The following is a 24,136-nucleotide window of genomic DNA, read 5'->3' as shown; positions in this document are numbered from 1 at the left end:
TGGAGGTTGGATTTTTACCCCAAAACCTGACTTCGTTTTGGGGAGAATTGCACATTTTCTGCTTTATGGAAAGTTTTTGTCAGGGTAATTTTTGCTCACAGGCCAAAGCAAAAAAAAAGAACAACAAAAATGTTGTTGTTACTGGGTGCGGTGTGAAGAATTTTGAGGAAGAGAAAGAGAATTTATTCTACTCCACCCTACCATACACGCCCATCATTTTTTTTTTAAAGACCCATCAATTGTGGCTGTGTGCTCAATCATTGACCAAGGTGTGCCACCGGATTGGTTCAACCCTCACACACTTGACACACGCACACACATATGCACGCGCACGCACGCGCGCACGCACATGTACGCAGAGGGTTGGGATAAAAGGTTGCGTGTGCTGGAGCTGCCCGCACAGCCACCGCCGGACCACAACAAGCAAGATGGACTTGCTGTTTTCGGCCACGACGTGGACTTTGCTGGCACTCCTCGTCACGCTCTTTGTCATGTGAGCGACACGCACGCACGCACGCACGCACGCACACACACACATGCAAACACAATCTTTTGTAATCAAGGGCCATATTTGATTTGGAAAATAGACGGATAGACCAGCTCAATCATTTTGTTATAATTAAGTAGCCAATTATTTAATTTAAAAAAATTTGATAATATGTAAAATTGTCTGCTTTACCAATATTTTTCATCATATCACTTTCAGTCAAGACAACTACATGCTTTTCTTCTTTAATGGTCAAATAATTCACACTCGTTTTTATTGCATTATTCATAATTGATTTAAGATAATTAACCGACCTGTTTAATCCATTAAAACTTGTTAAAAGCACCTGTAAAATTGCTTCATTATATTTTATTATTTACAATGAATATATTAACATGATATATTTCAGGGGGGGGGGGGGGATAAAGCAACATTCAATACTTTGTTGTTTTTGATGTCATCCTCGCTGTTGTTGTCGTGTTTGTCTTTGCCGTTAGAAGTTATTGTTGCTGTTGTTGCTGTCTTGCAGCTTCGGCTACTGGCCCTACAACACCTTCAAAAAACTGGGCATCCCGGGTCCCAGGCCGGTGCTGCTCTTCGGAAACATGCTCAACTACAGGAAGGTAGGAAAAATCTGCTCAGCCACCGTTGATGCAAACAAACTTGCTCTCAAGGTCCATTGTGAATTTTTCTCATTTTCAAGTAGGGAAGAACGTCAATCTCATAATATTTTGCCTTTTTTCATCTTTCTGACGATTCTTGAAACTTTAACATCAAGCAACTCAGACATTTTTGGCCTTTAAATATACAACTCACGTCTCACATTTTCTCAGTTTTTTTTCCTGTGGAAAAATGTTCTTCTCATAAATTTTGTCTTTGGGGAAAAAAACAACTGCATATTTAGGAGATTACATTTTTTTACATTGGAAAAAAACAAGACTTTTTTTTCTTCCCACCCAAAATAAAATACGAATGCTAACTTGAAGTATTTAGACTTTTTTTTTTAATCTTGAAAAGAATTTCAAGTCTTGTAAAATGACAGCTTTTGTTTGTTTGTATTTAGAAATATACTAATTTATTCTTATAATGTGAATCTAGAAAAATCGGACTTTTTTTCTTGTAAAGTTACTTTATATCCTGAAAAAAAATGTAACTTTAACTTTGAAAACGATTTTTTTCCCCCTCAATAAAAACCCCCAGCAACTTAAACCTCGCTTTGCAGAAAACAGGTACGGTGACATTCGCAATGCGAGCCCGAAGGCACTCCGACATTGTTTTCTGTTGACATCCTGAGGCCAACATTTTAGCCCTCTGAGACAAGTGGGGGCAAAAACAAGTGGCGCGGTCAGCCCAATATTGATCAAATATCCTGTTTCGACTCACGAGGGCACATATCGAAGATTTGGAAAGGAAAATGTTTGCCTTGAGTTTCCCGCCATGTGTTTGTCTGCTTCCAGGGTTTCATTCACTTTGACATGGAGTGCCACAAGAAATATGGCAAAATATGGGGGTTCGTTCACACGCGCCACAACATGCATCATGGCATTACAATTCTGATTAAAAATGAAGAAATAAATAGTGTGGCCTTTTTGTGTTTAGCATCTTTGACGGCCGTATGCCGCTTTTGTGCGTCATGGACCCCGTCATCATCAAGACGGTGCTCATCAAGGAGTGTTACTCGCTCTTCACCAACCGCAGAGTAAGCATGATTTCAGTCGGGAATCGTTTCCACGGATTCCCAAAAGCTTCTTTTCACATCCTTGTTGGCTTTATTGATCTCATTTGTGATGTGAGCTCTTCGCGTGTCGTGTTTACTCGCTGACCCGCAAGTGTTTGTTTGTCCCTCAATATGGCCGCTGCATGCACTTTTCATGATAGGCATGCCGACCAAAAATGACGTTTTTTTTTTTGGTTTGGTCTTGTTTTGTGTTTTGAAGAACTTCCGTCTGAACGGCCCCCTGTACGACGCCGTCAGCATCGCCGAGGACGAAAACTGGAGGAGGATCCGAAGCATCCTCTCGCCCTCCTTCACCTCCGGACGACTCAAAGAGGCAACGCACCAAAATACTCACCTGTGTATTTTTGTTTGAGTTTTTTATTTCGTTTTTGCGTTTGTTTGTGTTTTTGCTTTGTTGGTTTCGTGTGTGTGTGTGATTGTTGTGTTTTTATGTATGTACATGTATTTTTTGTTTGTTTTTAGTTTGTGCGTGCGTGTCAGTAAATTTTGCTGGTCTGTCGTTCACCAGCGGCCAAATTATAGTTAACTGTCATTTTCATCATGTACAATGAAAACCTTTCAAGAACACATTTTTGTCACTTGCTGTCGACTGAAGATGACATCACGAGCCCTCAGACAACGACCAATCATGGCTCAGCTTGCGAAGGTCACATGACTACACGGCCGCGAAGGCTTGTTAGCTGAGCTCTTAGCACCCGCGATGTCATTTTCATTCAACGGCAAAATGTGTTTTTAAAGGTGTTAACTGTACGTGAAAAGTCATGAAGTCATCACATTAATCCTAGACAAAATATGAACTTTTTGCTGCTAAAAAAGGCAAAATGAGTCACGTATTTCTTTTGAACCTGCGCAGATGTTTGTCATCATGAAGCGTCACTCGGCCAACCTGGTGAGCAGCATGAAGAAGGCGGCAGACCTCAATCAAGCGCTGGAACTCAAGGAGTGAGTTTGCATCACAGCCGCCCGTCCGTCCGTCCGTCCGTCACGATGGCGTTTGCGCTCTGCAGGTTCTTCGGCCCGTACAGCATGGACGTGGTGACCAGCACCGCCTTCAGCGTGGACCTGGACTCCATCAACAACCCCACCGATCCGTTTGTCACCAACATCAAGAAGCTGCTCAAGTTCGACTTCTTTAACGTGATCTTCCTCCTCATAGGTGACCCAAAAAAGAAAAGAAAAGGCATTATATTGTGAACTGGACATAAATTTAGCTGTTATACTTTGAAATTTTTGTTTAAAATTTAACGTTTAACATTCAGATTACAAATACTAACCCCCCAAAAATTATGTAAACATTACAAGAAAGGCATACTTTTAAAAATATGCAATATTAAAAATGTCACATTTTTAATTTGGTGAGAACTATTTTTTTTTAGGCTGATTAAAGTTTCAAAAGTCTCAAAATTTTTGTAGAATTTCAAGGGGAAAAATAAATTTACTTAATTTTGAAAAAGACTGTAGCACAAGAAAATCTTGAAAAAGTGAGTTGTGTGAATATGTAGGCACGGGTTTTTAGTTTTTATAAATTTTGGGGAAAATTTGCATTGAACTTTAATGGAAAAATGAACTGTTTTGGATTATATGCAACGATCTTGTCACATTTTTTATTTATTTATTTTTTAGATTTTAAGTTTTTAATTTAAAAAAAATCCTAAATTAAAAATAAAAAAATTCAGAGAATACATTTTGGATTGAAACAAAAATTCCAAAGGGTGAAAGTGTCAGATACTTTCATTTAACTTCTGATTCTAATTAAATGTACCCAAACCTTAAAGAAAAAAAACAGCACAGATTTTCATTGGAAATGAACTGAATCCATACAAAAGTAAAAGTAGTAAAAAAAAATTGTTAAGTAGATTTTTAGTTTCTATCATTTCAAAAGTCTGAACATTTTTGTAGCAATGTAGAAAAGGGCTGAAAATAATTTTCTACAGTAAGAAACAATTTAAAAAAAAGAGTCAAATAGAACATTCTGATTGATTTATTTGTGGTGCATCGGCAGCCTTCTTCCCCTCCTTGGGTCCCGTCTTCGAGAAGATGGAGTTCTCCTTCTTCCCGACCTCAGTCTTCGACTTCTTCTATGCTGCCCTGCAGAAGATCAAATCCAGCCATGAGAGCAGCGGGCGAGGGGTACGTACGCTCTTGAACGCGGCGCGACCATGTTGAGCCAATGATCGGCATCGGGTTTGTCCTCAGGGTCGCGTGGATTTCCTGCAGCTGATGATTGACTCGCAGAAGAATGACAACTCCACCGAAGATGACAAGAAAAAAGGTAGCTGTAGATTATTTCTATGATTCTGTTGATTTCTATTTTTGGAAGGTAGGAATTTGTAATACAATATATTGTAAATAACATTTGTGGATAGGCAATCCATTTTTTTTTTTTATAAAGTGCATTTCATGCACAATGTAATGTGCTTTAAAATGGTTGCAACAGTTCGAACACAATACAACAAAGTGCGAGGTTTTTAAATTTAGAACAGGACAAAAGAATCAACTCAAAACAGAATCATAATCATCTGCATAGTTAGGTTAATTTATGTTATGTCTGTGTATGACTTGAGAAAGGGGAAAGCATGTAAAGATTGAATAACAGCGGGCTAAGAATTGACCCCTGTGGGACCCCACATGTGATATCACAAAGGAATACAAAATGGCGCGTTAATAACTGCCGATGACAGAAATCCTATAACACGCTTGCCGTGGAATTGCATTTTGACCGTGCCGATGATTTCTGGACGCCATTTTGGCAGGTCTGAGTGACCACGAGATCCTCTCCCAAGCCATGATTTTCATCTTTGCCGGCTACGAAACCAGCAGCAGCTCGCTCAGCTTCTTGGCGCACAGCTTAGCCACCAACCCTCACGTCATGAAGAAGCTGCAGGACGAGGTGGACGCCGCCTTCCCCAACAAGGTACCGCTGGTCATGGCAGTAGTAGCGCTAGAACTTAAATGCACATTTTTCTGTCTTTGTCTAGTAATTACCAATAGCTAAAACTCTTTTTCTTTGCCATTGCGCATGTCACAAGTACACAGCAATGACATTTAGCTAACAATTACAACCGGAAAAACAAAACAAAACAATGACCAACAGAGGGAGACAGAACAGGAAGCCTGATAGGTTGCCATATAGCGCCCTTATTTTCTTAGACAAATAAGAAAAACCGGAATGCCCACCTCTGTATGCAGATATGTACTGTATATTGTATCAGTATCTTTTGAGTATATAATGTTCTTGGCAAAAAAATAAAATAGCAGGACCTGAAAATGATGTCCGGTATGATAGTGATGACAGCAGGAGAGATTTTTATGCTTCACTTGTTTTCACTTGTCTACTTTATGAGGTGATAAATGTTATGAAAATGTCAACCGCTTGTCCGACCTCAAGTGACCGACACCATGAATGCACCCTTAATAACTTCCTCTTAAGTGGTCATAATTATACAAGAATAAACACTTAGTTATGGCGGTAAATTGTAATTTTGCAAGAATAATTATTTTGGAGACAAAGTTGTAATCTTTTTAGAATGAAATTGTACTTTTTTTTTTTTAATCATAGATAGTTGCACACTTTCCAGTTTGTTTTTGCTTTTAGCTCTTAGAAGAAATAGTCTTTTTTTTTTGGTAATAATTGTAATATGTAATTTAAATATATAAACATAAAATGAAGTTGTATAGTTTGGTAAAAAAATAATTGAAATTTGTGAGAATATTTTTTTTTTCAGGGAAAAGGTTATAATCTCATGAGAATAGTAATTTTAGAAAATAGATGTTTCTTTCTTTCTTTTTCTTTTCTTTTCATTTTTTTTTTTTTTTTAGAAAATAAAATATTTTCATGGGGGGGGGGTCATAATTGGACTAAAGTCGATTTTTCTTTCCTGAACATCATGTGACCCAAAAAAAAAAAAAAAGTGAGCAAAACTACGATGGTTCCAACCACATTGAGTTCAAAAACCTTTTTTTAAAGTTCAGTTCCCCTGCTTGAAAGAAAAAAAAGGTCATAACGGTCATAACAGTCTGAATATTGCAACAAATGTTTTTGTCAGGCCGCCGTGCAGTACCAGGAGCTGATGGAGATGGAGTACTTGGACATGGTGATCAACGAGTCGCTCCGCTTGTACCCCATCGTCCAGCGTTTGGAGCGCGTGGCCAAGGCCAGCATTGAGGTCAACGGCGTGATCATCCCCAAGGGCATGCCCGTCGTGGTGCCCACCTGGCCCCTGCACCGTGACCCCGACCTTTGGCCTGAGCCCGAAAAGTTCAAACCGGAGAGGTAACTTTTTGTGTGAATGCTGAAAGCATTCACGTGTTGTTTTTGTTTTTCTCCCGCCCATTATTTTGACATGCATCTACTTCCACATAATTCATCCAAGTCACATCGTTCCACTTTCAACATATTCCAGAAATTCGCGACTGGCAGGCTAGTATTTTTCTCCTTGTAAAAACTCAACATTTTTGAACAAAAATTCACCATACATTCTTAATGCGACATTCAACATAACAGTTTCACGTTGTCCCAATTTGATATTCATAACATTCAGCTCATTCAATTCATCTGGCCAAAAGATTCAACATTTTCACCACTGAAATTGACAAAAAATCAACTCTCTTCATTTCCATTCTATATTATTTTACCATTTTGTATCCAAATTATTCATTCAGCATTCAACATTCACATCCACAAATTACCGGGATAAAGTACTAATAACAGTATTCCCCCGCTATAACGCGGTTCACTTTTCGCGGCCTCGCCGTATCGCGCATTTTTTTAGTACAATCTTGCATGCATTTTTTTTTTTACAGTAATGTACCTATTTTATCAAATTTATGAAGGTTTGAGCATTGAGAATGTTTAAATGTGAGAAAATGTAAATGCCTCGAGGAGAAAAGTGTATAAACTGTGTAGTGAGGGGTTTTAGAGCCTTAAAATATTTATAATAAATGTAAACCATAAAGCGAACTACTTTGTGGATTTCCGCCGTGGAAAACGAGGGAACGCTGTAAAACGAGAATGATCTTGTCACTTTTATTTTCTGTTTGTAGGTTCAGTAAAGAAAACAAAGACTCCATTGACCCGTACGTGTACTTGCCATTTGGCGCGGGTCCTCGTAACTGCATCGGGATGCGCTTTGCGATGGTCAGCATGAAGCTGGCCATGGTGGAGATCTTGCAGCGCTACAACTTTTGCATGTGCGACGAGACCGAGGTGAGAATGTGTGACTTTGTCTTTCGCTTCATCATGTTTTTTCTGTGGTTGCGTTCAATGGGTCACATAGCTTGACAATTACTGAGAAAATGGAGTACAGTTTATTGTACATACTGTACAAGGGCATACGCAAACTTTGTTCCTGTAACACTGCAAAAAGTCGTGCCAATTATGAGAATTAAGTCCAAATTTAAAAAGAAAAAAGTGTTATCAAATCATATTTATACAAGAACATAAAGCGTGAATAACGTTTTGATTTTTCAGGAAAAAAATCATAAGAAAATAGTCAGATTACGTTGGCAAATCTTAATAGCACAAGAATAGAAGAATCACAAGAATGTAATTGTACAACAATAGTCATATTTTATTCAAGAAAAAAATTGTCGTGACAGAATTTAAAAACAAAATTTTTTTTTAAATGCTGTAATCATACAAGAATACAGTTATATAAAAGTCATATTAAAGAAATAAGTTGTCATATTCACACACACAAGAATAAAATAACCATTAGAATCTTATGCAAAAAAATTGTCTGAAATTTATCGGAATAAAGTCCGATTTTCATGATGAATGTATTTATATTTCGTCATAAAAAATCTGTTGTATTTTGAGGTGACTTTTCACTGATTGCTTATCCTGCCTTTCCATAAACCTGAACACATCCGCTGACACGCGCTTTGTTGACGCCTTTCCTTCTTCCCATCAGGTGCCCATCGAAATGGATGTGCAGGGCCTGCTGATGCCCAAGCGACCCATCAAACTGAAGCTGGAGCTGCGATCGTGAAAGTTCATGAAGCAAGGAATGAAAAATGCTTGCTGCAAAATAAAGAACATGCTCAAAAACATACAAAGGAAAGTCCTAAATGTGGAAAAATATCAACTGGCAATGGTAATACAGAGTAATCAGTTTACAGTAGTAGAGGTCCAGTCAGCCTTGTACATTTCCTGTGTTTTTTCGGTTTTGGCTTGAGACTTGTGGGTCTACAGATGATAGGACATGTTTTGGGGATTTTATACGTTATAATTGGGGAGGAGGAATCAACAAGTAATCGACAAAATATATCAGTCTAAATGCCAAAATACATTAAAACTAAAAAGGGCCCGGGCCCCATTGGAAAGAATGTTGTAACTTGTACCTAATGAGGTGTCCATCTCAACAGCACCCTCGCGTGGCCGTTCCGCGTTATCGCTCCAGATCCTGATCGTGTCTTCGGTATGTGCGTGCTCCATTTCTCCGTGTTTTGTAGCCATCTTGTTCTTTCCATGTTTATAAACAGACGAGCGATAACAAAAAGACAGAGGAAAAGGCGAGATGGGGGTGGGGCCAAGCAGCTTCTTTTGCACACGCCACATGTTCTGAGCGCTGTGATTGGACGAAGGCCAACATGTACACTTTTCTCTTCTTCCAAGCTTGTACAGTCGAACACATACTGTACATGTACGTGACAGGAGTACAAAATGGTGACTTCTCTGTTAATATTATACAGCACTGATTACTGCCATGTTGTATAGTAAGTAAAAGTTTTATACTGTGCGGTACTTTTGTTTTCTTTTGACATTATTTACTTACGTCTGCAAACAAGCATTGGCGCCTAATGCACGCACTTCCGTCTGCTTTTCAGTTGCAGCCATTACTACTAGGAGCACCTGAACGCAACATAAACATAACTATACGCATTAAAGCATTTAAGAAATGTTTGTGTATGACATTCAGAATATTTGTTCATGTCAAAATATTGGGGTCATTTTGTTCCCGTTTTAAATCATGGAAGTAATTAACTGATAAGAAAAAGAGGAGGATGAGCATGTACAGTGGATAAAAAGTTTTGAAGACGTCCTCATAACATTAAATGTCGAAAGAATTAACACATAACAGGTGCTCTTTAAATTTTGCAGGCAATAAAAGGCCTTTTTAATTAGCGTTTAATCGTGATTAATCAAAATTCTAAGATGTGATTAATCTGACTAAAAATGTAATCGTTTGACAGCTCTATATATAATATAATATAATATAATATAATATAATATAATATAATATAATATAATATAATATAATATAATATAATATAATATAATAATTCCAGTTGCAATTCATGTGACAGTAGTGTTGCTACTGTTGATTATTTCACTTCCCATAACGTACAACTGTTCTGACAGTAAGAGAGTAGTTTACGAGGAGTTCGTGAACGCAGCATCAGTCCGGTTCCTCCCATGGCTCCATTCCACAACTTCCCCCCTTCCCGGACTCCATGTTGTTCTGTCAGCCCCAGCGAACAAGTGCCCCGGCCCCAAACTCTCACGTTGCAACTCTGTGTGCGAGCGAACTGTCTGTGGAAGTGTGTTTGACCCCCCGCGAAACTACATGGCAGACTACCGGGAGGACTCCGGAGCTCGGGCCCTGCTCGCCTTGCAGTCGGCGCCGTGCAGCCCCGTGCGAGTGGCGGTCACCTCGCACCCCTTCCTTCACCAGCCGTCGCTCTCCTTCCTCAGTCCGCCGCTGACGGAAGCCGCCGCCGCCGCCGCCGGGATGCGCCCCGCTCGCCTGGCGTCTCCTCTTCCGCAGGCCCTGGCCAGACTCGAGGGCCGGGACTTTGAGTTTGTCATGCGCCTAAGGACGGTCACAATCGGCCGGAACTCGTCCCACGGCTCCGTGGACATCAACATGGGGCACTCGAGCTTTATCTCGCGCCGGCACCTGCAGCTGTGCTACGACGAAGAGAGCGGCTTCTCGTTGCGGTGCCTGGGCAAGAACGGCGTGTTCGTGGACGGGGTGTTCCAGCGGAGAGGGGCGCCGCCGCTGCTGCTTCCCCGACAGTGAGCTCCGCCTGTAGCCTGTTAGCGTGTTAGCTTAGCATCCGAGGCTAATAAACGTGATTCTTATCCTTTGTAATTGACACGCCCCGTACATATGCATTTATATGTACATCAAAGTTGTGGACTTTGAGTAACTTTCAGTCTTTTTTTCGGGAGCTTTGACAGCTTATCCAATGCTAAACAAACGACCGACGATACAAAGTTTAGCACATAATTAGACTTACATTTGTGTATTTTTTTTTTGAATTGAAATATTTAAAATGCTCTTCTAAAGTAATGTATTTATTATTAGTTGTAAAACAGCTGATCCAAACTGTTTTGCCTAATTCGCAAGTGAATGAACTTTGGCTATGGCTAGCTAGTTAGCCTAGATCACTTGTAACTATGTCTTCATTTAGTTGCGTTGTTTTCAAAATTAATTATTATTAACCGTAGCCGCTCTGTGTATACGTCATCGGGCGTTTAAGGTGCAAACTGTGGGACGCTTGTTGCTGGAAAAGAACCAATAACATTCGTCAATAGCTTTCGCAGGGGCTGCTAGCCGACGTGTGGCTGTCAATGTAAACAAACGCACCCCTGTGAAGTCTACACGGGGCTCCGTTGCGGGGAGGTGCGTTTGTTTTGTAGATGAAAGCCTTGTTCAGCGTAAACTTTGTCGCTAAACGTTGAGCACGTGTTTGTTTTGTTTAGTTTTACTCCAGTGATGGTGGTTACTTTGGTTGAATACAGTCGCGACTACAAACAAACACGTTGAGGGCGTTTGCTGTGTTGTGGTTGTCAATCAGCCCGCTGAAGCGCGAGGGGAGGGGGAGGTGGCGCAGCCATCGAAGGGGGTGGGGCGGGGCGTTGCTCGCCTCTGATTGGCTGTTTGCAAGTGTTTGGGCAGCAGGTTCCGGAAGTCGAGTGCAGAATGACTTGAAGCACATGGAATAAACACAAGACCAGCACATCCACGCTGTGGGACTAGCTAGTTTGAACATTCTCCTCATATTTTTGTGGTCATTATTTACACTAAATACATACATTGTTTTGCTACTTTAATGAGAAATGAATACAAATGTTCAGGTTTATGGAAAGACAGGATAACACAAGGCAACAAATGATTAGTATTTATAATACTGGTCCTACTAAATAAATGTTGTGGTTTGTATCAGATAGAAAAGTTTTTGCTTTTCGCTGCACTTCTGGAATCCAGTAAGAAACAATTCTCGTCGCCACAATTTGGAATAGCGTCCTGTTAAAATAAACTTGACTTTAAAAAAAATATATAAAAAAATTATTGAAGCGTTTGCCTCATTATAGCCGTACGGAACAGTCTTTCTATTTATTGTATCAGCTGAGATGTCATGAGTTGTGCAGTTCTTAACAGTGGGATTCTGTTTGTAACTAGTGCGTTCTGCTCGATGTTTGGACTACTGTAGTACTTTTCTTGGCGTGCATACTTATCTCATTTGTTGAAACATGGTTCAGTCGTTGGGGTTTTGTTTTTGTTTTTGTTTCTTGAGTTTGCAGGATTGGAAGAAACCATTGCGTTTTAGGGCACATTTTCACAATACAACCATTATTTCTCACTGTAAAGTAGATTGCCTTTGGGAGAGCTCTGCGTATGTGTTTATAAATAACAAATAAATATAAATCAAAAAACAAAAATAACATCAATAGTATGCAATTTTTTAAAAGTACTTAAGTAGTACAATATGGGATTGCGGAGGACAAATGACAAGCGCTGTGATGTAATTGTGAGTTTAATTTTGATACTGTATACTACTGTGGAGAGTTATCTTATTGTTACAATTTATTTACAAAATGTTTTTTTTTTTTTTTTTTGCTAGAACGGATTAATAGCATTTCCATTCATTTCTTTAGGCAAAGATGAATTGAGATGACTACCTCTCTCATCTTTCCCTCCCTCAGGTGCATGTTCCGCTTTCCCAGCACGGTCATCAAGATCCAGTTTGCGTCACTCATCCCCTCCGAAGAGCATCGGGAGAAGGACGCGCCCTCGCCGCCCATGCGCCCGCTTTTGCCTCACATCTCCCCACTCAAGATCAGCATTCCCACCGCGCAGCAGCATGAAGAGCACATCAGGGCGTTCGGCTCGCCGCTGCCGTCGCCCACGGGCACCCTCAGGTACGCACGCGCACACACACACGCACGCACGCACACATGCACGTAAATCTAAGTAAAAATAAACACCAAGGTGTGTTGGTGTATTTACACATGCACGGAATCCTGGTCAGACCAAAGTTGTCTGTTAAACCGCAGCATGTCATCATATCAACATTATTGCATGTATGGATTGTAAAATAAATAAATAAAGGAACAGGCTTGTTTTGTACAAAACGTTAAAAGAAGTCTTCATCAAAGAAATACATTAAAAAGTTAACAAAGTCTCTCTATATATATATATAAAAAAAGTTTTGAAAAAAAACCTTTGAAAAAAGAAGTTACTAAGCAAAGAAATACTTCAATAAATTAAATTACAGTTAAGCTTGTATTTTAGAAAAAAAGGTTTAAAGAAGTATTGTAATAAAATGTATTGATATTTTGACAAAGATACTATAGTAAAAAAAAGTATTGTATTTTGAACAAAGTTGCTAAAGGAGGGCAATATTTCGTCAACATTTTTTTACTACATAAACATTATAAATTTAGAAATGTGCATAGTAAGATGTTACTAAAGTAAAAAAAGAAAGAATTGTTAAAATTAAAGCTATTGCTTTGCAAGCATAAAAACAAAAAGTATGTAAGTTAAAAAAAAAAGTATTGTATTTCTAAAAAATAAAATAAAAAGCTCGCCAGCTAATCATATATGAATGAAATAAATGAAAATAAACTACAATAAAATAACAACCGTTACAGTAGCCTATAAAATAACTATAGTTATACTGGGTGATAGACAATAAAAATCTAATATACAAAAAAAAAAATTATATATATGGCAAAATAACACCAAATATTAGAAAAATTCAAAATCTGATTCTGAAGAAAATAAAAAATGATTTGTATTAATTTGATTAAGAGGCGCATGATGAACAATAGTTTTTGTATAATAATGAATATCGCCAATGCAAAAAAAGAGAGCAAATTGTTGAATGTAATAAAATGTAAAAAAAAAAAATCCAAACTATGTGAAATGTTGGGACTGCATGCTATGATGTAAGTGATGCAGTTTCTTCAGTTGCGTGTCCGTCCATAGGTGACTGCGTACGAACGTATGTGCACTTTGTGTACATGGAGGTTATTCAAAGTGCAGCCTGACATGTGACCGCTCACAGGACTTTGCTGTCTTGCGTCATGTGACTGTGTGTGTGTGTATGTGTATAGCTATACAAGTGTGTGTAATGTTGACATGAGCTCATTCATATCTCACACATAGTTTTTCCCTTCCCTGTTGAACATTAACTCTTTATGGTCAGAGTTGTGTGCGTTGGTGAGAGCACCCTCTTGTGACGCATTAGTGTCACTGCAGTGCGTGCGCATGCCTTATATGGCAGGGCTGCAGCTACGCGCTGTCTGATTGGTGGAGTCCAGTAGACGACTGTTTGCTTTGGAGGCCTTTTTTTTTTTTTTTTTTTAAATAACGTGAGTGTGTGTGTGTCAGAGGATTAGACTTTTAAGGGGTACCCAGCCCCCCCCAATCATGATGTCAAGCAAATTATACATTATTTTGTAATTAACACGTTTTATTCTCATACACTTTTTTTTTCTCTCCAATAATATGACTTTATTCTTATTATTATGTTATTTTTTGTGTGGTTGTATTTTTAAGTGAATACAACCATTTTTGTGTAAAATAATATAAAAAATAAAATCTATATATTTAATAAAATAATATCAAGTGCAACTTAATTTGTGAGATAGTACAACTTTTTACACAGAAAAAAAAGTTAAATTTTCTAAATTTATGATTTAATGTTAAAGAAACACAACTTTGTTTTGTAATACTTCTTTTATTTTGGAGACAATGGTACTTAATTGTGATTTGATTATGACTTTTTACCCCCCAAATAAGTCTTGTAATATTCCGACTTTTATCTTTCTTTCTTTCTTATCATTTAATTACGGCTTTTTATCTCAAACATCTTGTAAAATAACCTCTTAATATCTAAATAAGGACTTTTTCTTGTATGAATGAACTTTGTATCTGGAAAAAGTACGATTCTTCTCAACAGACGACCACTTCAGCACAAATACGTAGAATTAATCTTGTAAGATTATAACTTTTTATCCTGGAACTAAAACTTGCTTTATTCTCATAATACAACTTTTAAATTGGTGAAAAATACAACTTTATTCTTGCAACTTTCTCCAAAAATATCATTTCATTCACACAATGTTATAACTAGAGGTGCAACAATTAATCGGTTATCAAAATAATCAACAACTATTTTGATAATGGATGACGCATTTAGAGCTCAAGAATTAATATTCTCTCATTTCTGTCGGCCTTCGTGAACGCAGTTTGTGTTAAATCCAAAAAAGACATTTTCAAAGTCAAAAAAAAAAGATGAACATTTTTGCCTATTTGGCGACGCACGTTATGGACAAAAGGAAAAAGATAATGTTTTGAATTTTATGTTGCATAAATATGACTCCACGTAATATTATGCCTCGCGTTTCAGAGCCTGCGTTTTGCTAACGAACATTCAAATGAAAACACGAGCTACAAAAGCGAACATCCGCCTCCAGCATGTTAGCTTGTTTTGAGAGAACGCGTGTGTGCGTGCGCGCGCGCGCGAGTTTGTCGCTAATGCCAAATCAGAACCGCATTGTTGACTTTGCAAACAGCGCCAGCTGCTGTTGCCCGTCCAACGCCGACGCTGGCCAATAATTAACATACGCGGCTGATTGAGCGCGTGCGTGCTTTTTGTTGCGTCTCGATGATGACGACTTCTCATCTTAACATTTGGACTTTTTGACTCAAGCATTTTAAAAGGCAATTTACTATCATTTTATTCTCTAAAGATAGATTTTTTTCCCCTTCTGTTTGACTTTTTTTTAAATCGATAAAATAAGTCTTTTTTTCCCCTTCCAAATAAGACTTACAGTATTGTGATAATGATAATAATAAAAAAAAAAAACTTAAATATGTAGGGGACATTTGGTACGATTTCTTTTAGGCCAACATCAATACAAGTTCTCATGTTTTGAGTAGTACTGTTGATACATATAATTTCTCCCCCCAAAAATAATGACAATTATAAAGTAGGGCCAATATTTCACAATATGGCGATTTCCTTAATGAAATGAATGGCAATTTTCTCTTCTTCTAGTTTCAATTGGGGTGTCGTGCCGGCCTGATACGATACCTGGTAGCAGTACTCGCCCATCCCTGTTCAAAAATATCCGACTTTATTCTCATATTCTCTGTAGAAAACAAACCTTTTTAGGAAAAAAAAAAGCCTTTTTTCTTGATAAATACAAAGCAACACAATAGTGCTATTATATTTTTCTTGCAATGTTTGGGAAAAAATAAAAACGTTGTCGTAATGTTGTGACTTTTGTCCTAAAAAAAAAAAAATCAGATTTTATTCAAAATTGTGACTTTTTATTCCAAATTTGCCTCTATTCTTTTCTTTTTTTTTTAAAAACTTTATTTTTGTAACTATTTCAAGTATAACAAAACAACAAACATACATTTGGTCGTCAATTTCACATTACAGAAAAATAAAATACATTAATTACAGGTCTTTTTATACAGCAATGGTTCAAAAGTCACTTTTTTTAATTTTTTTTTATAAACACCAAAATCAATTTTTCCCAAAACAGAAGAAATGTTTCCATTTTTGGGTTTAAAGAGAAGGAAATTTTCTCCAGACTTTCAATTGTGTTCATAATACTTATCCAATCGGTCTGTGTTGGAGGAGCAGATGCTTTGCCTCGGTATTCTTATTTACAACTTTTCATAATGCAGAAATGCATTTTTTTTGGTAAGTTTCCCCCAAAAATTCTCCCCAAGATTTTTTTTAATCAAACTTTTTTTTTCTTCTAAAAAAAAATGCTGCTATGTTTTGTAAGCTTTTGGGGGTTTTTTTCTTGGAAAAAAAGCTTTTATTTACACAATTGTGAGTGTTTTTACCTTTAAAAAAAAAGAAGTATTTTCGTAATTATTGTTTTATTCTCACTCCTTTTTTCCTCTAGAAACTCCCCCCGACCTTATTCACATAAGATTTTTATTTATTTATTCTGGAGCGAGTGTGACTATTTCTCTTGAGAAAAATATGAAATGAGCACTTTTGTCTGTATTCTTCTCACACGACAACTTTCTTGCCCCCCTCCAAAAATCTGTCTTTCTTTTCCTTTCCTCTCAGCGTTCCCAACTCATGCCCGGCGAGCCCTCGCGGCGCCGGGTCGTCGGGCTACCGCTACGGCCGCAACGTAACCAGCGACCTGCAGCTGGCGGCCGAGTACGCCGCCAATGCCGTGTCGGAGCAGAGGCGGAACGTCGCCGAGCATCGGGGCGAGTCTCGAGGGGAGGCGGCCGGCGGCGGCGACAGCCCCAAGGTGACTTGCTACTTCTTTTTTTGTTACAAAAAAACCCAAAACTCATTCACTGGCAACCATTTTCACTGAAGCAACCCCCTTCGCTCCCGGTTGTTTTACAGGATTTTGACATATTTTGCAAGGCCCATAGAATATTGCTATTGTTCTATTGCTATAAAAACATGGAACCTACCAAAAGAAAGATTAGAGTCTCTTCTTTCAACAGGAAATAAAAGTATATTTCTATCTGTTTCTGCTTTGCAGTAATTAGCATTAGAATATAGCTAAATTTAATTAATTTTCACATTCCTGGTGAAAACACTGCTAAAAAGAGCTTGTTGCAACATGCTTGGCCCTGGTTGATCTCTTATACTCTGCTGCCACCTGCTGGCCGTTTTTTATTAATAACTACAGGGATGTGATTTTTCCGCTAATTCGCGGAATTCCGCTTTTTTTTATCTCCCCCCCCAAAAAAAAAATTCCGATTTTTTATTATTTTTTATTTTTATTTTTTTAGTAGTTCATTGTGTATGCACATGACTCAGACAGATAACATCTTCTGCTATAACAAAGACATTTGTGGTATGCTCTAATATGAGTTACTTTTCATTTGGTCATGATACAATTATTTGTTCATGAAATTTGAACTCTTCAACATTATTTATGTGTTAACTTAGTAATGACATTAGTTAGATTTGATGATATTCTCAGTGATAGTTTTTAAAAGCAAAGGCAGTCCAATGTTTTTGAATGTGACTGATTTTGAGTTGACTAAAACTGCCATTTTATATGGGATAGTTCAATATACATTGAAAATTTATGCTGTTGTTTTGTCTATTTCTTTGTCATGTGAGTGCATTGAAAGTACTTAAGTACTTAGTACTGGACCTAGCTGGGTGCCAGCGGCCCCCAGACCCCCGGCTAAATTTTCAGATAATTTCACTTTGGTCAAATCACATCCCTGTAACTACAATTGCTTTAAGCCACCTCTTCATGTCAGAAGCTGCACCAAAGCCTCCTGTATGCTCTTGCATAAAAAAAACATATAAATACGTTTTTGGGAGTGAAGGACAAAGTATTAAAAAAAACCGTGTTTACACGTTTTTGGGTTTGAATGAGTTAAGATACTGTGATGCCCTCACAGGTGGGCAAGGAGAGCTGTAGTTAATGCTAAACTTTCCAACCTTTTGTCGAAACTCAGAAGTGAGAATCTGTTCGTAAATGGCCGATTGGCATGTTTGTGTGTGTTTTTTTTCTCTCTTTTTCTTCAGGATGAGTCCAAACCGCCGTATTCGTACGCTCAGCTGATCGTCCAGGCCATCTCCTCGGCGCCCGACAAGCAGCTGACGCTCAGCGGCATCTACGCTCACATCACCAAACACTACCCTTACTACCGCACCGCCGACAAGGGCTGGCAAGTGCGTGTCGCCGCAAAACAAATACGACCACTTTCATTACGCAGTAGGACTTTATTCTTGCTCAATTTCCAAAACTTGTTTTCCAAAATTCAAATAATTTTTCAACTTTTAATTGCCAACAATATTACTTCATTAACAAAAATAAGACACAATTGTGTGTTTTTAAATAAAACATTAATATAAATGTATTCTCATAAGATCGAGATTTTCTCCCCAAAATATGACTTAAATTTCAGTATAGTTTTTTTTAGAGACAAAAATTCAACATTCTTCTATTAAGTTATTTCTCTAAAATATTAAGTTTTAATTTCAGAATATTATTTTTTTCTCCAAAAATGCCACTTTATCCGTATAATGTTAAGACATCTAATTACCCCAAATTCTCGCTGTACTGTATTTATAGAAGCACATGACTTTTCATTTGTAAACATTTTGACCAAATGTTTGTACTATTACAACTTTTTCCTCCCAAAATGTTTTCTTCTTTCTTGTATAAAATGTTAAAACTCTATAATTTGACTCTGATCTTGAAAAAAATAAGATTTTGCTCTCATTCGATTTAGATAAAAATGATATATATATCTTGACTTCTGAATTCTCACAATACTTTTTTTTCCTTTACTAAATAAAATGTATCCTGAAAAATACTTCTGGTTCTGTACTATTTTTTTTCTCCCAAATGTAGCTTTATTTAAAAAAGAAAAAGAAAATGTATCCATATAAAACTCCAACTTTGAATTGGACAAACTTGACTTTATCATAATAAGATTGTTTTTTTTATTCATTTCTTCATTTGAAGAAAGTCTATTTTCTAACTTGAATACAACTTTACTTAACTGTCATATAAATGACTACTTTTTATTTCCAAAAATTTGACTTTATTATTAGATTCCGATTAGTTTTTTGTGAACTTGTGACGTTTGACTTAACAAATGATAAAGTAATAAACTGCCTTTTTTTTGTTCAAAAAAAAAAGTGGTGACTTTATTGTCAAAATCATTACTCCATTCTTCTGATATTCAGTTTGTATCTACAAAAAATAAAAATAAATGATTGATTCTGCCTTTGAATTTGAGCTGCGACTTAGCGAGACGACGTCTTGTCCCGTCTTGTCCCCGGCAGAACTCCATCCGACACAACCTGTCGCTGAACCGCTACTTCCTGAAAGTGGCGCGCTCGCAGGACGAGCCGGGCAAGGGCAGCTTCTGGCGCGTGGACTCGGCCTCGGAGGGCAAGCTGGTGGAGCAGGCCTTCCGCAAGCGCCGGCAGAGGGGCGTGGCCTGCTTCCGGACCCCCTTCGGACCCCTCTCGTCCCGGTGAGCGCCTCCGCGCCTCATCTGGCGGCACACGTGGAATATGATCGGCCGGATCAGATGATATTTTGCAAAATCGGTTTTTCGGCTCCAATGTCTTAATTTGCCCAATTTATTGACCAAACATTTTGGATTGATTTTTGTCTTTAAACTCATTTACTGGCAGCCATTTTCACCGAAGCAACACCCTTCGCTCTCGGCTGTTTTACTGGATTTTGGCTCACAGAATATTGTGTTCTATTGCTATCAAAACATGAAACCTACCAAAAGAAAGATTACGCTCTTTTCTTTCATCTGGACAAAAAAAGTGTATTTCTATCTGTTTCTGTTTTGCAGCAATTAGCGTTAGAAGTTTAATCATTATTCACAAATCTGTTTAAAACAGTGGGGAAAAGAGTTTTTTGCAACATGGCCCTGGTTGAGCTCTTATACTCTGGTGTCACTTGCTGGCCGTTTATTGTAATAACTATCAGCCGTTCTCTGCAGTTCAGCGGCTGCATCAAAGCTTTCTGGATGCTCTAGCATAAATAAATTAATAAAAAAACATTAAAAACGTATAAATACGTTTTTGGGACACTGGTAATATTTAAAATAGAACATATTTATACGTTTTTGGGAGCAAATGAGTTCATCACCAAATTACAGAGCCCCTAAAGTGTCATGTGGGGGGGGGGTGAAATATGTTCCTCTTCTTAGAACGATATCTTTTTTTCAAAATATTTCGACTTTAATTAAAAAATTTGGGCTGAATTCAAGCAATAATCACAATTCCACTTTGGATTCTTGCCATGGAAAACCGATTTTCGGGGTAACCATTTTGTTTGTCCTTTCTGCTCCTCGCTGTCGCGTGATTGGACAGAACGAAGTAAGTGGCGTTTACTTTTGAGGCGTCCGCCGCGGCCGCCGTCTTGATGTTGTTGTTTTTTTTTTTTGCAGGAGCGCCCCCGCCTCGCCCACACACCAGGGCCTGCTTTCGCCGCCGTCCAGCGGGCTTCAGACCCCCGAATGTCTGAGCAGGGAGGGGTCGCCCCTCCCCCCGGACCACCATGAGCAGCTGGCGCACAAGCTGGCCGCTGTGCCCGAATATCGATACTCGCAGAGCGCGCCGGGTTAGTCTTCCAAACACAACATTAGACATTTTATGAAGGAAAACTTCGTTCCTACAATTTACAGTTTTTACCTAAAAAAAAAAAATAAAAAATCTTCCCGTTGCATAATTTTTTGGAAATATTCCCCCCCCCCCCGCCCCAAAAAAATACAACTTTGTATTAATTTCATATTACTTTTTAAAATCAAATTTCTCTAAATCTAAATTTGAATTTATTCTTGTGTGACTGCAATTGTTCATGCCAAGATATTGTGACTTTTTAAAATAAAGTGTATAATCTCCCAACAGTTAATTAAAAAAAATAACATAAATGATTAAAAAAATTATACATTGTTTTTCCTAAAAGAATTCTGCCTTTATTGTTGTACAATACCAATTTTGTGTTTAAAAAAAAAAAAATTGTTACTGCAGAAAATAATTTTTTTCCAGCCATAGTTCTCTGTTAATAACATAACAATATTACTTTGATCTCAGAATACTCAAACTTTATATTCATAAAAGTATGATTTTCTTTTCTCTGAAAGATCGGACTTTTTCTTAAGATTACGATATTTCTCCAAAATATTATTAATGTTCTCTGTTTTTCCTTAAAATTATTCATTCTACCTAAAAAAAAACAAAAAAAAAACTTTATTCTAGTAATATTGACCTTTTTTCCCCCTAAATAAATATTAAAATAATAATAATAAAAAATCTCCAAAATATTACCATAGTGTTTTTGTTTTATCTGGGAAAAAGCTATGAATGAATTCTCGTCAAATCTATTTAGAAAAATATTATGACTTCTATATACAAGAAAATTCATCAGTTTTCAAAATATTGACTTCGTCTTTCCGGTTACATTTATTTTATTTTATTTTACATCTCAAAATACCGCTGGGAAAAAAATGACTTAATTATTGGAAGATTTAAAATTATCTAGCAAAAAAAAAAAAAAAAAGACTTCTCAATGATGATAATATTTTTTCCAAAGTACAAGATTGTCCTTTTCAGCTTGCGACTTTGTCCCATGTGCGTGCAGGGTCCCCGGTCAGCGCCCAGCCGGTGATCATGGCGGCGCCCCCGTACCCGAGCGCCGCCCTCGGCAAGGCGCTGACCCTCATCCCGGGGGGCGGCGGCCAAGTGCACCTTCTCCAGAACCCGCCGCCGCCGCCGCCGTCCTCCGTCACCATGCTGCGCGTGGTCACCGCCGCCCCTCCCAACGGCTACTGCGCCCCCTCGCCGCTCAACGCCGGGCTGTGCGGCGGCGACCTCAGAGGTGGGTCCCAAAATGGGGGCACTGAGTTGGACAGCCGCTTTCAAACGGACATTCTTTAGTAGCAAACGGGCCAAATCCACTTTTCCTCAAAATATGTTTTCGTCGCAAAATAATCCACATTGAATTATCGTAATATTTTGTATTTTTCTTTTTTTTTTTTAAATCCAACTTTATTCTACATTTACAAAACAAAATACCACGGGAATCTTTTCTTGAAATTATGTAATTATTCTTATTTTTTTGTTATTTTGACTGCTTTATTCTTGTTATAATTCTGACCTATCAAGAAAAGAAAATACTGCGTTATTCAAACTTTTTAGTCCCATTTTTTGGATCTAAAAAAAAAAAAAAAACGGGCTAACTAATGCACGAAGCATTTCCAGTCTGGAATGTGCGGTTTCTCACGTGAGCCGTTTTGGGGTCCTCAGAGGCGCAGTTGAAGCGAGATCTGGTGATCCAGACGCTGGACAGCGCCGGGCATCACAACGTGGACCCCCGCAACGTGGACCCCCGCAACGTGGACCCCCGCAACGTGGACCCCCGCAACGTGGCGCTGGGGCTGCATCAACTTCCCGTGCTTCCCGTCATGCAGAACGGGAAGCACGGCAGCGCCGCCGTCGCCACGGCAACCAGCCTGGCCGCGTACACTTCAGGTAGGTTTTTTGCCGTCATACAGAACGTTGTGCTTTTTGTTGTTGTTGTTGTTGTTTTTAGGTGGGCTTTTTCTACAAGGTAACATACAGGAAGATACAATTTAATCTGGGAGTTTTTGATTTGAGGAAGAAAAAAAAAAAGGTTATTATCCTCATAAGATAATAATTTTTGTTTTAAAGTTTTTCTTGTGTTTTTTTTATCTTGGAAAAATTGTTGTTTTAAATTGTGACTCTTCAATATTACATACATTTTCTGTGGGGGAAAATGTCATAATTCTGTTAATTAGATACGGGTCAAATTTGACCAATTTACTTATTTACAATAATTGTCATTTTTCCTTTAAGATTGTGACTTCTTCCTTGAAAAAGGTCTGACTTTATTATTGTAAGATTTTTTTTTTCTCTCCGAAAAATGTGACTTTTTCTTGTTTTCTTTTTTTTCTTTCTCTCTCCTCATCTTTCTTCTTGCCGGCGTGCAGGTCTAAGCAGTCCTCTCCAAATTCTGGCGGCTCAGGCCTCCAGCTCCCCTCCGGTTTTGGTGGCTCGTCCGCTATCCGCCGAGCATCCGGGCACCGGCGACGAACCTCACGCCAAGCGGTCCAAGATGGACGACGGCGAGGGATCCGCCGCGCCCGTCGCCCAGCAACCCGTTATCGTCGCCATGACGCCACAAAGCCACGAGCCCAGGAAGTGAAAAAAACAAAAACAAAAAACAAAACACCTGAAGGGAAATTTGTCGTAAAAAGATTTGACCAGTTTTACAAATTGAAGCAAACACTACTTTTGTGGACTTTTTTGACGGACGACGAAACGAGATGATCGAGTCTTGCGACTTGGTTGGCTAAATTACGCCAATCGTTTCTAATGGCCTAAATGAAAACAATGCGTCTCTGTTGCAGGTTGGCGGCGCTCAGTTTCTAACTTGGAACAAAACCATTTTTTGAATTTAGCGGTTAAAAATGAGAAGAAAAGACATGCTTATAACCCTTTAAAAAAACAAAACAAAAAAACGCCTTAAAAAGATTTCTACACGTTGTCATTTTTATTGTAACCTTTATCGCTTTTTAGAATGTAACTTTAGCCGTGTTCGCCGGGCTAACGTCGCTACTAGAAGTTATTTTTTCCTAAAACATTTTGTGTAAAAAAAAATACATTAAAATAAACATGCATTAATACATTCTAGAGAGATTATGTATTTTTTGTAAACGTCCCACAGTTGTGATTAAGAAGAATGTTGTAGCACAAAATTAAAGCCACGTTGACTTCAAACTTTTTGTCTTGTCTATTTTTTCTTGACTTCATCCAACAGGAAGTAGTGACTCGCAGAAGAACCATTTGAAACCATTTGGATTTTTTCTTCTTATCTGTAAAAACGAAAACAAAAAAACTTTTAAGTCTGCCTTTTAATCTTGAATTTTTTTTTTTTTTACAATTACAACAATTTTATGAGAAAAAAAAAGAATTGTAATTGTTGTTGGATTAGTGCTTTTTTTTTTTAGAGAACAATTATAACTGTTAGATGATAAATGTTTCAAAATGTTTTGCATGTTAAGATTATGACCTACGTTTAAATAAACTTTTTCCTGTAAGTTTCTGAGTCTATCTTAAAAAAAGCCAAATGACTTTTTAACCCAAAAATTATTCTTGTAAGATTA

At 38.0% G+C, this 24,136-nt stretch overlaps 2 protein-coding genes across 2 annotated transcripts; both read left to right on the top strand.

Annotated features, from left to right (window-relative positions):
* The first annotated feature begins 334 nt into the window (after nucleotides 1–334).
* Nucleotides 335–8,931, top strand: LOC144054848 (cytochrome P450 3A40-like). The gene is made up of 13 exons (XM_077570204.1): nucleotides 335–493; nucleotides 1,017–1,110; nucleotides 1,945–1,997; nucleotides 2,087–2,186; nucleotides 2,425–2,538; nucleotides 3,079–3,167; nucleotides 3,233–3,381; nucleotides 4,228–4,355; nucleotides 4,422–4,497; nucleotides 4,979–5,139; nucleotides 6,272–6,498; nucleotides 7,269–7,431; nucleotides 8,138–8,931. Exons 1-13 carry the CDS (start codon nucleotides 429–431, stop codon nucleotides 8,213–8,215), a joined length of 1,497 nt encoding a protein of 498 aa, XP_077426330.1. The 5' UTR covers nucleotides 335–428; the 3' UTR covers nucleotides 8,216–8,931.
* Nucleotides 8,932–9,584: 653 nt separating this feature from the next.
* foxk1 (forkhead box K1) lies at nucleotides 9,585–23,750 on the top strand. Its single transcript, XM_077570203.1, has 9 exons — nucleotides 9,585–10,245; nucleotides 12,160–12,375; nucleotides 16,560–16,752; nucleotides 18,003–18,149; nucleotides 19,272–19,465; nucleotides 20,399–20,571; nucleotides 21,592–21,828; nucleotides 22,257–22,481; nucleotides 22,961–23,750. Exons 1-9 carry the CDS (start codon nucleotides 9,794–9,796, stop codon nucleotides 23,173–23,175), a joined length of 2,052 nt encoding a protein of 683 aa, XP_077426329.1. The 5' UTR covers nucleotides 9,585–9,793; the 3' UTR covers nucleotides 23,176–23,750.
* The last annotated feature ends 386 nt before the right edge of the window (nucleotides 23,751–24,136 follow it).

Source organism: Vanacampus margaritifer, chromosome 7 (genome assembly GCF_051991255.1).
Source record: "Vanacampus margaritifer isolate UIUO_Vmar chromosome 7, RoL_Vmar_1.0, whole genome shotgun sequence".
NCBI classification, from domain to species: Eukaryota; Metazoa; Chordata; class Actinopteri; order Syngnathiformes; family Syngnathidae; genus Vanacampus; species Vanacampus margaritifer.
Note: the sequence above shows the minus strand (reverse complement) of the source record. Positions and strands in the feature narration are given on the sequence as shown.

Excerpts from the sequence above, each read along its gene's own strand:
- LOC144054848 (XM_077570204.1), top strand. The coding sequence starts at position 429 with ATGGACTTGCTGTTTTCGGCCACGACGTGGACTTTGCTGGCACTCCTC. Across the intron at positions 494-1,016 it reads CTCGTCACGCTCTTTGTCAT|CTTCGGCTACTGGCCCTACA; the intron begins GTGAGCGACACG and ends GCTGTCTTGCAG. Across the intron at positions 2,187-2,424 it reads CGCTCTTCACCAACCGCAGA|AACTTCCGTCTGAACGGCCC; the intron begins GTAAGCATGATT and ends TGTGTTTTGAAG.
- foxk1 (XM_077570203.1), top strand. The coding sequence starts at position 9,794 with ATGGCAGACTACCGGGAGGACTCCGGAGCTCGGGCCCTGCTCGCCTTG. Across the intron at positions 18,150-19,271 it reads CCGCCGACAAGGGCTGGCAA|AACTCCATCCGACACAACCT; the intron begins GTGCGTGTCGCC and ends TGTCCCCGGCAG. Across the intron at positions 22,482-22,960 it reads CCTGGCCGCGTACACTTCAG|GTCTAAGCAGTCCTCTCCAA; the intron begins GTAGGTTTTTTG and ends GCCGGCGTGCAG.